At 34.2% G+C, this 14,453-nt stretch overlaps 1 protein-coding gene across 16 annotated transcripts in view; it reads left to right on the top strand.

The window, feature by feature from the left end:
• Positions 1-14,453, top strand: part of EML4 (EMAP like 4) — a 153,686-nt gene that overhangs the window by 95,333 nt on the left and 43,900 nt on the right. For all 16 annotated transcript variants that reach the window (XR_014082502.1, XR_014082504.1, XR_014082500.1 and 13 more), the window contains 5 exons: positions 6,436-6,559; positions 8,054-8,203; positions 10,899-10,968; positions 12,405-12,515; positions 14,343-14,438. Coding sequence is in view for 11 of the 16 variants with exons in the window: in XM_081591997.1 (XP_081448123.1) it covers positions 6,436-6,559; positions 8,054-8,203; positions 10,899-10,968; positions 12,405-12,515; positions 14,343-14,438 (551 nt within the window). In the remaining 5 variants the exon portion in view is untranslated. The remainder of the gene's footprint in view (positions 1-6,435; positions 6,560-8,053; positions 8,204-10,898; positions 10,969-12,404; positions 12,516-14,342; positions 14,439-14,453) is intronic.

The following is a 14,453-nucleotide window of genomic DNA, read 5'->3' as shown; positions in this document are numbered from 1 at the left end:
AACTTTTCCTGGAGATATAAGTGAGTGATTTGAGAGACTTTTTTAAAAACCATATTTTTCTTAGTTTAGAAATGTTTCAGCAATATAGCAAATCTTTTAGAAGTTTTGTGTGCCTTATGTGTTGAATAGATTTATTTCCCATTTACCAAAGAAAGCCTTATTCACACAATAAAAATAATCTGAAATGCTTAAGCAAACTCCCATATCTGATATTTTCAAGTAATTCTATTACAGTCACAGTTGTAAAAAAAAAAAAAAAAAAGAGAAATCTGACTAAAGGAGGTTTAGATTTAAGAAAGCAGTTAACTACAGATTGACTTATTACTATAATTAGTATGTGTTGACCAGCAGATACATAAGATTTGGTTATGTGTCTCTGTTGTAAGCTCCTAAGAGTCTAGGTTCACATCTTTTATATCTTCATTGTGTACCCTCACCCCACCCCCATGTATCAGTAATTAAGAATTCAATAAAATTTACCAGCTAGTAGAATTCTACCTATAAAACAAGGAAAATTAAGGTTTTAGCATTTTGTCAAATTTTTCAGACCTGTGTTCTTGCCCAAGCCAGTAAAACTAACTATATAATATTTGACAAGCACAGCAACTAGGAATTTTTTTGATGTGCAAAATAAGGTTAAATTGATTATATATCCTAAATTTATGACTATCCTTTTTATTTTGCAGTCCGCATTTTATGATCTATTTTTATAGCAAGGCCTTTGAAAAGGAATGAAATTAAGATTTTATTACAGCATATATCAACTTTCTTATTCAAAATCCAAAGATCCTTATAAATTACGTAGTTTCATTGGAATTAAAAAAAAAATATTAGTCTAAAACTTGAAATATTTTGTTTAAAAATAAATTTGTCTTAAGAAAAGATTTTAGCTTTCCTTAAATGGTTTTTGTCACTTTCTACCATAAAATTGTGGACAATATTTCTAGCATCTTGTTTACTGGCCTGTTCTATACCTCTGTGGTTTGGAGGAGTAGAACTGGTAGTTTCTGAGAAAAAGCTCAAGTTAAAGATTCTGAAATTTTCTGTTTGCTGAAATTGGATAGAATCACACTGCCACATTTTAGTGAAATATAAAACCCAAATTCAGTTGTAGCGGGGAGCCTTTTAGTTCTAAAGATCATAAAATGCAAATAAAAATGAATTTCTCAAGTGAAAACTTTGGGAAAAAGATGCTTTAAACTGTAAGCATTCTAGAAGGTCAGAAGGCTTCTACAGGTAGTGCCCATTACATAAGTAAGTACAAATCATAGTCCAAACCCTTGAAGCTCTGCTGCTGTTGTCTTTGAAAGGTTTTTTTTTTTTCCTTTAATATCTCTAGGTGCAGAAATAGGGAAAGCTATTTTTTAAAAAAAGGGCACGGAAAGAAACAGTCTTGGATAAGAGTACAATTTTCTTCTATACTTTTCCTGAATTTTTCCTTTTGTTTTGTTATAATATGTGAAAGATTAATAAATTTTGATGAGCATCTTTTAAGCATATAATATTGATAACCAGTTGTTTATATCAGTATGAATCATTTCAGCAATACTTTTCTCAGAACACCTGAGAGTAACTATCCCAGAAAGTTTGGGTTAGGGAATATAAAGATCATTTTGCAATTTGGAGTACTTTGGAAGATAGACAGCCCAGGGGAGATGCTAAAGTAGAAGAGTTAACAGCACGTGAGGAGACTGAAGGGCGAGGACTAAGAGGTGTGCATGAAGGACATAGAAATAACAGTATTTCATATTTTTGTCTAACATTCACTGTTCCAAAAGATAATAGAGCAGAAACATATTTTTCTTCTCATACTCTGATTTCCTATTGTTGGAAATTCAGGGCTCAAACTAATACTATTTGGATTATAAGTATAAGTAAGCTACATTGTCAGGTAATTGGAGTTATGTAGCCTAAGGACCTCACCACTGTTTGAACAGTATTGTCCAATGGAAATATAATATATAAAGCACATATAATTTTAAATGTTCCAATAGCAGCATTTTTAAAAAAGAAAATTTCACAGGTAAGATAAGTTTGGGCTTCCCTGGTGGCTCAGTGGTAAAGAACCCACTTGCCAATGCAGGAAACGAGGGTTCAATCCTTGGCCAGGAAGATCCCCTGGAGAAGGATACAGCAGCCCCCTTCAGTATTCTTGCCTGGAAAATCTCATAGACAGAGGAGCCTGGCAGGCTACAGTCTGTGGAATCACAAAGAGTCAGACACAACTCAGTGACTAAACAACAACAACAAAATTAATATATTTAATCCAGTATATTCAGAATATCAATGGGTGATCAATATACAAAACCATTAATGAGTGACTTACCTGGTAGCCCAGTGGTTAAGATGCTGTGCGTTCAATGAAGAGGGTACGGGTTTACTTCCTCTGCAGGAAACTAAGATTCCACATATCATGAAGCTGGGGGATGGGAGGCGTGGGTGTGGACGGAGGAACATTAAGGAAATGTTTTACTTTTTTTTTTCCACACAAAATCTTCAAACTCTTGTGTGTATTTTATACTTAGAGCATGTCACAGTTCACACTAACTGCCGTCTAAGTGTTCTGCCAGTGGCTCTTGTTTCGAATTGTGCAGATCTAGAACAATAGTTGAGAAAGAAAATATTTCACAAGTTCTAAGTAATAGACATTTTGGGACACAGTCTAGGAACTCATTTGACCTTTCTGAGCCTTGGTTTCTCCTTCTGTAACAATAGGTGTTTGGACTAGGTGAGCTGTAAGATTTCTTCCAGTTCCAACATTATGTGTATCTAGAGAAATGAACTGATAAAATTTATTAACAATATCCTACACAATTTCTTCTTTTTGTTTATTAATTTTTCCTAACACCATGTGGCTTGGAGGATGTTAGTTCCCTGATCAGGTATTGAACCTGGGCTGTGGCAATTAAAGCACCGAGTTCTAACCACTAGATTACCAGGGAATTCCCTGAATTTCTTCTTTTATAATTAAGCTATCTATCATTGATCGGGTTTAATTAAGAATATTTATTTTATTTGAGCCTAAGGTAGTAAGTGGTAAAGCTTAAATTCAGATAAGGATGGCCTTTATCACAAAGCTTGCGTTCTGTCCACTATACTGTATAGCCACCCTCTCAGTACCAGGAATTTTCAGTGTCAAAGTAGATAAAATGTTGAGATGAATTACATTTCAGAAAACAGCAGCTTCATTATTGAATACAGATATCCCTATGCTGTGCTTACTAATTATCAAGAGATAGATAATTTAATCATTTCTTTTTCTCACATTTCTGGACCACCAGACTTTATTAATATATTAATTAATGTTACTGATCTCATACTCTTTTTTGACCAGTCCCCTGGCCCCTCTCTCCCCCTTGACTTTCATGCTGGTGTACAATGAGGACAGTCAGAAAGTAGCAATTGGGTAAAACAGCTAAATTGTTTAGCTATAAGGTCAAGAAACCTGACAGACTCAAAATGATTGCATTGAGAATTTGACTCACTAGTGATTGAGGAAGAAAGAGGTTCTTCATGTATATATTTTGTCTAATTCCCAAGGTAAAGACTCTTCTTAGTTTGCAAACTAGTGAGCTCTATGTAGGCCAAAAGTGTGTTTTCACATGGTATTCTCCCTCTTTGGCAAAGGAGTAAACATTTAAAAATTGGGAGACTTCACAATAAATTATAGATTTTCTGTTTCTCTTGAAAAATGAGAAGCTCTAGCAGCACTGGGCCCACATTTTTCCTGAGGTTGATTAACTGCTGCCTCCCTAAGATGGGCCTCGAGGATACCAGTGCCGCCACCCTAACTGGTCATCCCATATGCTCCCAGGGCTCTCAATTTGCATTTCCTGCCTGGGCCTCTAGACACTTGAACTTGTGACCCCTGTATTAGTGGCCCAGATAGGACCCTCAGAATTCTAGCTCATTTGCCTGCAGTTGCTGTTCTGTGGACAGTCACTTGAAAGCTTTTGAAGAGAGATGATAGAGTGTTGAATCATGTATTATAAGCAGTTCCTAGACAGTGTTTAGAATGCTTACAAATCCAAAGGGAAGGAAAGAAATACTTGTCAAGACCTCATACTTTTACAGTGTTGTATCTTATTTGTCCAGTCAGAATTCCAAATGGTAAGTAGTATTATCATTTTATTTATTAGGAAAATGAGGCCAGACTCTTATGGTTAGGAAGAGGATAAAGCTGGGATTCAAATCCCAGACAGTGTTTCTCTAAAGCTCACACTCTTTTCCACTGTAATGTGTTGCCCCCCTCAGTTTCCAGAATTGTTCCCAGGGTCTAGATATATACTCGGCCTACAACATGTATATCGCCAATTTATAGACAGGAAAAGGATTTCCATCCTAACATGCATTGCCATTTTTATATTATATTAGAAAAGTTTGCAAGCATAGATACAGCTACTTTGCTTATACCTGGTTGCTTGTGCTGCTTTACAGTTGCTGAAGGAATCAGTGCAGTATTCTGAGCTGTCTCTATTAGCAGAAGTGAAGTTGCTCAGTCGTGTATGACTCTTTGCGATCCCGTTGACTGTAGCCTACCAGGCTCCTCCATCCATGGCATTTTCCAGGCAAGAATACTGGAGTGGGTTGCCATTTCCTTCTCCAGGGGATCTTCCCGACCCAGGGATCGAACCCAGGTCTCCTGCATTGCTGTCAGACGCTTTACCCTCAGAGCTACCAGGGAAGCCCCTATTAGCAGAGGACGGCACTTTTTTCCCTTTGATGCTGTCCTAACCCATTCCCTTTGCTGGATATACAGTCTCTTTTAACTGGCAATAGAAACATCTATGAAATATTTTTTTCCATTCGGAAAGGATTTATGCTATACACCTCTGACCAGTGAATGACCTTGGAAGAAATTCCACAGGACAGGATATTTCCCTTTAAGGATTTATTTTCTTTAAAAAAAAACAAACAACTAGAGGGAAAATTATGTAACAAATTGACACCTAGAAGAACGTGGACTTTACAAAAAATGACAAGGAGATGCAGATAAAAATGATTGCTGAAGGGAAATAGTTACAGCTGATAACTAAATCATTTAGTTATCATCAAAGTTCAGGAAACAGAGCCCACTCTTAGATTCAAAAGTAATAGAGACATACATCATGTGGTGGTAAAAAATTGTGGCGTGGGAGGTCTTAGCCTGTTCTTAGATCAAACCCTGAGGCCTAGCACACTGTAATAATGATAAAAATAACTTGAACTTCTCACCCATAGCAAGTACAATTTAAAAGTCTGACTCTGAAGAAATACTTACAAACATTCAGCAAATGGGTTTTTTCCTCCTGCTTTCATGGTTTGTGTTACATAAGCTATTGAATTATCTGCACGTCTCCTTAATAGCTTAGGTTGCTCATTATTAGAAGTCCTAAGGTTGATTCAACCTCTGATTGATAATCACACTTTCTAACATGATTTTCCTGTCATAACAGACAAGTTAGAGAGTTCTAGACAGTGCCTATGCATTTGTACTCAGTCCCTTATTTTCTCCTTCCCTTTTAGGTTCTTTTGTAAACATTTCACAGCCACCATCAACATTTATTAAACCTGTCTGTATGTAGGTCAGCCAAGGATGGGTGTTTTTGTTTTGTTTCTTAAGACTTCTAAACAGTCTGATCTGTTCACTTAAGTATTGTTTTCATTTGTAAAAGGTGTGCCATAAATGTTGATTTGATTCTGGAGTTGTCTTTTTAACATTTTTAGTTTTAGACTCTTACAGATCTTACAGGCAGCTATTGGTTTATGTAAATAAAAGATGTTTGTGCTGTTATGTTTATATTACCTATGCTGCAAACTAGAAAACTATTTCCTAGCACTGTCTTTTAAGATTTTAGTGTATTATAATTGAATTTAATTGCTTAAACTCAAGGCTGATTGTAGGCACAGTTGTGAAAGGAAGGACATTGGTCATCTTTCCCTCCATCTCTGATCACTGCTCTGTGTAACAGAGTGCTTAGTCTCTCTCTCTCTCTGTCCTTGACTTATGGGGATGTCTGACTCCACTCATGGTGTGTTCTGTGGCCATGGTTTTTTGTCTGTCTGTCAGTAGGTTGATCAGGTAGTGTGGCGGACATGGTTGTTGTCCGAGTACTCTGATAATCTTATTTTCAACTGTCAGAGAACCTTCCATCACAAAATTATTTTCTCTTGCATTTTTATACCTCAACTTTCCTGACTTGCTTGTTGAAATGTGTCAACTTACAGATAAATTATATTTTAATTATGAAAAGTTATTCTCACTTAAGGAATAACCAGTGATTTTTTTCTTTGATGTTTTGAACTTAGTATTTATACAAAAGCAGTTATATATAATGAGACTAGAATTCTGAAGTAGCTATTTTCTATCTTGTTTTTATTATATCATATTAATAATCCATTTGTCTATGAATATTCAAATACATCTGTCTTAAATTTTTTCTTGTGTTTCAACAGAAGGAGAATACATTAAAATGTTTATGCGAGGTCGACCAATTACAATGTTCATTCCTTCTGATGTTGACAACTATGATGACATCAGAACAGAACTGCCTCCTGAGAAGCTCAAACTGGAGTGGGTGTATCCTTTTCTATTGTGACAGCAAATTTGTTTGCTCTGTCTTTAAGAAAAATTACTTTACCTGACCTCTATCAAAATTATCTTTATGTCAAGTAAACGTGATAAACAGTGACCACTTGAGAAAGTAAAGAGATGTCATCTCTAATCCTTTCACATATTTTGTGTATACTGCTGTTAGCAACTTAAAAGCACCAAAATTAATATCTTCAGATAGGGTAAGCAGTATTCCATGGACATCGAGGCAGGTGCTTGTGGTGTAGTGAAAGAGGCATCAGACTAGAATTGGAAGGCTGGTGTTTTGAGTCTTGGCTCTGCCACTTACCCCCAATGAACCTTACTTCTTCCAAAAAAGAGGTCAGTAATCCCTACCTCACAGGTCTGTTTTAAGAATTAAATAAGGAAACATCAGTTAAGCGTTTTGTAACCTTTGAAATAATATGAATTATCTTATTAAGAGCTGAAATTAGCAAGGTGGATTCTAATTTGAGAATTAACTTCTTCACGACCAGACATTTTCTTAGAAATGAGTATATGAAACAGTGCTCCTTATTTCACTTAGGAAGTCTCATTTCTCTTAGACACTAAGAAATTCTCAGTGAAGCAGAAGAAACTTATAGTTTGAACTTTGCTTTTTGCCTCCATTCTCTTACATCCTCTTTCCCACTCCTTGAATCAGTCCCTCCTTTTGGCAGAAATCAACTCCAATGTTCTTGCCTGGAGAATCCCAGGGACAGGGGAGCCTGGTGGGCTGCTGTCTATGGGGTTGCACAGTCGGACATGACTGAAGCGACTTAGCAGCAGCAGCAGCAGCAGCTTGAGAAAACTCACCAATCCTGTGATTCTGCAGTTTTTTTAGCAGGTACTCTGCTTATACCAAACTGTGCCTGGCTATCTCTTATTCATCATTTAGGTCAAGTATAAGTGTCACTTTTTCAAGTAGCTCTTTTTTTTAAATTTTGGGCTGCACCATGCGGTTTTTGTGATCTTAGGTCCCAACTAGGGATCAAACCTGGTTAAGCAGTGACAGCACAGAGTCCAACTGGTAGATCACCAGGAAATTCCCTCAAGTAGCCCTTCTTTTGATTTCTCTGTTTCTCTTTCCATTTAAGTTAGATCCTCCTTTTATGTTTTCTCCTAGCATCCTGTTGTTTTTCCTTCCACAATTTCTAATAATATACTTGGTGTAAATTTTTGTTACCTTTGAGAAGCATGAACTCCAGGGACACAGGCCCACATTTTTTGTTAAATGTGCATGTTCTACTCTATGCCTGATACACATTAGGAGCTCAATATGTATTTGTTGGTTGAATGAGGAAACTAAGATTTAAGCATATTAAAAGTCTTGGAACTGCACAAGGGCTAATGGCAGGACATGAGTTTTATAGTTCCAGTCCAGTCCTCTTTTCTTATACTGATTCCCTTACATATCCATTAATAAATTACTTAACATTTTGAAAGTTACGTTTGTTCAAAACCTTGACTCTTTCTTTTAAGATACGGTTATCGAGGAAAGGATTGTCGAGCTAATGTTTACCTTCTTCCTACCGGGGAAATTGTTTATTTCATAGCATCAGTAGTAGTACTATTTAATTATGAAGAGAGAACTCAACGGCACTACCTGGGTCATACAGACTGTGTAAAATGGTTGGTATCATTTAATATATATATATTTTAATTTCGTGCTCTTATTTTTGTATTTTATTAAGCTGGGTTTTTATTGGAAATGATTTCTTGTGGAAAAATGAGAATTTAAGGATATTATGGACATCCTGTAGATAGATTTCAAAAATAAAAAAGACTTATAGGCCTTCAAAATAGTTGGTGTGAAACCTGCATCAATAGGTACCTGCAACATATCATCTATAAATTTTGATGGGGGCTTCTTTTGCTTTCCCAGATCTTTTATACTTTTTCCTCTGGCCTGTAACATCAGATATATGTGGCAGACTAGACTTTTACATACTTCTGAGAGTGATTATTGGTTACTTAATATTTATTGATAATTTATTTTATGTAGGTAAGTTTTGAACTTCAGACTTTGGGGAGGAAAGGGAAATCATAGCTGAATAAGGATCAAACTGTAAGATAGTGAGAACCATAAAAATGTGAGAACTCCTTTTTTATGCTTGGTGTGCTTTTGAAGTACTCAATTTTACTACTTTGAAGTTAACCATGATTACCTATTGCTTAAATTCATTATTTTCCAACATTTAAAATCTTCTATTCTGGCAACTATATCTATACCTAGAAAAAAATTAATATACATTAGACTTAAAATATAGATATTGTTAAACTTTTAGAGATGATTAAAACTTTGTCTTTTTCACTAGAATAATAATACATGTACAAGATTACTTATTACAACATCATTTTTGATGGTGAAGGTTGGAAAGAACCTGTATATCTTTTAGCTGGAGACTAGTAACGTTGTGGTATGCATGCAGCCATAAAGAAAGAATGAGGTTAGAAGGACTTAGAGATTATCCTACTTAAGTGAAGTAAGTCAGAAAGAGAAAGGCAATTACCATATGATATCACATATTTAGAATCTAAAATATGACACAAAAAAGCAGAAACAGACTTACTGACTAGAGAATAGACTTGCTGAGATTGGGGAGAAAAGAATTGGGAGTTTGGAATTAGCAAATGGAATCTATTATATATAGAATGGATATACAGCACAGTCCTATTGTATAACACAAGGAATTATATTCAGTACCCTGTGATAAACCATAATGGAAATGAATGTGAAAAAGAAAAAAATACATATATATAACTGAATCACTTTGCTGTGCAACATAAATTAACACAACATTGTAAATCAACTATGCTTCAATAAAATTAAGAAAGAATGAGGAGAGTGTTTGTGTATTAAATGGAAAGATCCCTAAGATACATTCCTAAGTATAAAAGAACAAGAAAATGTGTAGTATTCTACCCTTTGTGTAAAAAAGGAGGTGGAAGATAAATATTTATCTTGACTTTCACATAGGTAAAATTTTTCAGAATTAGTAATAAAAAGAAACTGATTACAGCGATTTCCTGGTTGATGTTACAGGGAGTAGGGATAATAGCCACATAGATGAGATTTTAGCAGAATTTCATATGTGTTTTTATAGTTTTTGATATTTGAACCATGCACATATATTACCTAATCCAGCAATTTTGCTTTTTTAAATGTTCAAGATTTAAATTAAATATGGCAAAATGTTAATGTTAGATTTTTAATTAACTCAATGTAATTGATCTATATTAAAAAAAGTAAAATTGCTGGATTAGGTAATATATGTGCTTGGTTCAGATATTAACTCTTAATGTAATTGATCTCAGTAAAGGATATATGGGCTTCCCTGATAGCTCAGTTGGTAAAGAATCCACCTGCAATGCAGGAGACCCTGGTTCAATTCCTGAGTCAGGAAGATCCACTAGAGAAGGGATAGGCTACCCACTGTAGTGTTCTTGGGTTCCTTTGTGGCTCAGCTGGTAAAGAATCTGCATGCAATGCGGAAGACCTGGGTTGGGAAGATCCCCTGGATAACGGAAAGGCTACCCACTCCAGTGTTCTGGTCTACAGAGTTCCATGGACTGTATATTCCACAGGGTCGCAAAGAGTTGGATATAACTGAGTGACTTTCACTTTCATTTTTCTTTCAAAGGATATGAACTGTTTGAGAGGAAATAACATTAGTTAAAGCAACATATTGATAAACTCTAGCCTCTTTAATAATAAAAGAAATTAAACTGATAATCTTTTATACCAATCAAATTATCAAGGCATGTTAAAAGGTATAATTCTTAATATGAGGAAGTTGTAGTGAAATTTTTAAACATTTTTATTTCTTTATAACAATTTAAATTAATAACTTTTCTTCTGGAAAGTAATGAGCAATACATACCAAAACCAAAAAATGTATATTCTCTATTTATTGCTTAAATTCATTCTTTTCCAACATTTAAACTCTTCACAATGTAATATTACATCTTCACGGTAATAAAACTATGTAAATATGTCTAGGTGCAAGACTAGAAAGAAACAATTTCCTTTATCATGATCACATGATAAATTTATCATGCCACAATTATGAGTAGATATTTTCTTCAAATTTAGTGTTCTAGTAATTCAGTTTAACAAAGAAGGCAGAAATACCGCTGAAAACTTAGAAAAGAAGTCCTATAGGTAATTGATGTTTATTTGATTAGCCAAAGAAAATAAAACAAATGGGTCACATTGAGTTTTTTTAATGATTAAGAACTGTTTGAAAAATGTTGATACTGAGGCATGTTTCTGCTGTTTTTCGTCTTTCCTGTATTTAAAATTGTTGTTAACACTGCTTTTTAGCCTTGCTATACATCCTGACAAAATTAGGATTGCAACTGGACAGATAGCTGGAGTGGATAAGGATGGAAGGGTGAGTGGCACAGTTTTATGCATTCTGTACCAGGTGATATTGCTGTTAGGATGGAATTGATTGTATTTAACCCTGACTCATTTATTTCATTCTCTTAAAATTTAACTATTAAGGAATTTTTAGTATAAGTAGAGAAAAAAATAATAAAATGTAATAACATTCAAAAAAAAACAAAAGAGTCACACTAAAATATTCCTTTCCAAAAAATAAGTGTTCTCCCTAAGGAAGCTATTTACTTATAAGAATGGGAGAACTGATAAGCTTATTAAAGTTCTTTTTTTAAGCATAGAATAATTTATCAGTCTGCTGGAATGTACTATAATTATCCTAAATTGATGGATCCCTTAATTTTATATTTTAAATATGATTTTACATGTGATTTATATATGATTTTTTATAACTGATTTTATATATGACTAGAAATAGCACTTAAGATTTTTCAGTTATTTAATACTATTGGCTTACATGACAAATCCCTTATTAATAAGGATCAGCGGTGAATATTAATGATGACTGTTAGCATGTATATGACTCTACTTAATAACATTTTCTGCCTGGTTTCTTTAAAGAAAATAGTTGGAGGGGTTATATTGGATGACTTTTAATACTCCTTCCAGTTCTAAACTCAGTTTAAGGGCTATTTGCTTAGCAATTTTTTGGACACTGATTTTTTTTTTTTAAGTATTATTTTCTCAGGAATGAAAGTAATGCAAAAAGCAGGATTTCCAGTGCAGATTTGCTGGTATTAGAATCCTGTCTCTACCTTTTAATAGCTGGATAACTATGGACAAGTTATTTAAATCTCTTATTTCAAAATAGCATTGAATCTTGTATATTACCATATGTAAAATAGATGACCAGTGCAAGTTCGATACATGAAGCAGGGCACCCAAAGCCAGTGCTCTAGGACAACCGAGAGGGATGGTGTGGGGAGGGAGGTAGGAGCGGGATTCAGGAAGGGGGGAACACATGCACCCTTGGCTGATTCATGTCAATATATGGCAAAAACCACCACAATATTGTAAAGTAATTAGCCTGCAATTAAAATAAATTAATTAATTAAAAAAACTCTGTCTCAGTTTCCTCATTTGTTAAATGGTGATTGTAATAGCACCTAACCCCCAGGGTCTGTGAGAATTAAATAAATTAATGCATGTGACATATTAGAATAGTATATAGCCCATACTAGATACTCAGATCATTTGCTGCTACTATTATCACTTTGTCATTTCCTTATTTGTGTAGTATGAGAAGAAAATACCTGCTCAGGATTCTTTGGGCGCATGTGTAAATGTACTGGCTATTTTTTATTAGATATTTATCCATCCATCATTATTTTTTAAAGATGGCAAACAGTTCTTGTAGGAGTGGTATTTTCATCTATGTAAATACTAGTTAAGTCCTGCTATCTTGTATTTTTCCCCTTGTTTTTGCAGCCCCTGCAACCCCATGTCAGAGTGTGGGATTCAGTTAGTCTTTCTACACTGCAGATTATTGGACTTGGAACTTTTGAACGTGGAGTAGGATGCCTGGATTTTTCAAAAGCAGTAAGTAACAATTTTTAACGGAGTAAACAAGCCGCACAAAGATACAGAAAAGATTTTAAGCTCAGTTTTGTGTGTGTGTTCATAGAATGTGATCACTGAATTGAAAAATTAGATGTTAGCTGTTGCTTATCAGTGGCCAGCATTTTAACTGAAATACTAAAGGACTTTGGTTTCGATAAGATCCAGTATATTACACTTAATTATACTTATTTTATTCTGCCTGAAATAGAATTCCAATGTAATAGCAGGAAATGGTTAAAGGAATGCATACATAGCATAGTAAAATTGAAGCAAGTAATAGGATATGTTTTTGATTCAGCTTGAGTCATAGAGGTCTATTTTATTTAGAAAATTTACAGACATGAAACTTGGCCAATTCTGCCACAAGTATTGTCTTTTCTTAATGTCATGTTGTGGCAAAGAAAACAGATCTTTGTGCTCACTAAAATCATGAATTGTTTTGGTTCTGAATTGATGACGGCATGATTTTATATTTAAGTTTAAAATTCAGCATCTAGCAATCTTAACCTAAGTCTTGATACTTTATTCTGGGGAGAATGAAATAAGATGTTGCTCATTTAAACATTCTATTTATTCTTGAACTATATGTAATTGTTATAGACCATACAGGAGAACGTCTATATTTTTAGGATCCATAATTTTTAATTTCAAACACAAATATCCCTCCAGATTTTATTGGGCCTCATTCTTACTTTAGAATATATTTATGCATTCACATTATCTCTTCAGTTCCTAACTATCAGCAGCTATGTTTTGGATTATGGCTGTTTTGTGGGAAGAGGAGGAGGAGGAAGGGACATCTTTATAGCAGAAGTATAAATTTGGGTGGATACAGGAACTTTACTACCTTACAAGCACTGAATGTCAAGGGTTCTCATGAATCAGGAATTAGGAGAAAGGAGATGAAAAAAGGAGATGAGCAGAGAGAAGGGAAATACTTTTACTACCTTTTTTACCCACTAAAATCTCTGTAGCAGTAACTGTTGTCTTCTTGTTGATACCTTTGTTACAATGTTAAGATTATCTTGAATTGCCTCATACTCTGACTTTTCCTAGTTCAGGTAATCATTCCAATACAGGGTAAGAGAAGGCAAAAGAGAAGAGAGTAAGCTCTGCCCTTCCTCAGTACTCTCACTTGTCACCACAGTATTTCTTTGTTCCATAGACATCATAAGGTATATATTACAAATGCTACTAGGAAAAAAAATAATCTTTTAATATCATCCACAGTTCTTTTTCTGGGAGGCATCAATTAGTGAATGAAAATAGTTTCAGGAAAATAGAAAAGAATTTAGTTACATTTTTATTTATCTTGTTTATTCATTTTAATATAAATCAAGAATATCATGGAAAACTAAAATTGGCAAACTTTCCCGTAGCTTATTCCAACAGATTTACCGAAATTTAGGACCAAAGTTATAAAATTATATACATTTCACATCTATTGCAAAGGAAAATACTTTAAAAGCAGTCAGAACACTTTAAAGCAGAAAATACTTGAAGATGCAGAATGGACTAGCCTCAAAATTAATTATTTGCTATTTCTTAATAGTAGAAGTGGCTAGATAGCAAATGGAGATCAACCTAGCAGAAAAAATTAGAAATATGAAAAAAAAATTAAGAATCATATTTCTGAAGAAAATACAGTCTTAGTAAATAGTATATTCATTATATTTCAAGGAACCATGAGTTTAAAGGATTTTGGATTTATCTTAATGTTGGCGGTTTTCATAATGTATTTCTTTTTAAAAAGTAAGTCTTACCTGAAGATTTTTAAATGCCTTATTTAAACTGACTTTTCTTTAGGATTCAGGTGTTCATTTATGTGTTATCGATGACTCCAATGAGCATATGCTTACTGTGTGGGATTGGCAGAAAAAATCAAAAGGAGCAGAAATAAAGGTAAAAAAATTTGAA

The sequence above is a fragment of the Giraffa tippelskirchi genome, chromosome 4, assembly GCF_054371585.1.
Source record: "Giraffa tippelskirchi isolate mGirTip1 chromosome 4, T2T-mGirTip1v1.2.pri, whole genome shotgun sequence".
NCBI lineage: Eukaryota > Metazoa > Chordata > Mammalia > Artiodactyla > Giraffidae > Giraffa > Giraffa tippelskirchi.
This window is presented reverse-complemented; position numbering and strand designations above follow the sequence as displayed.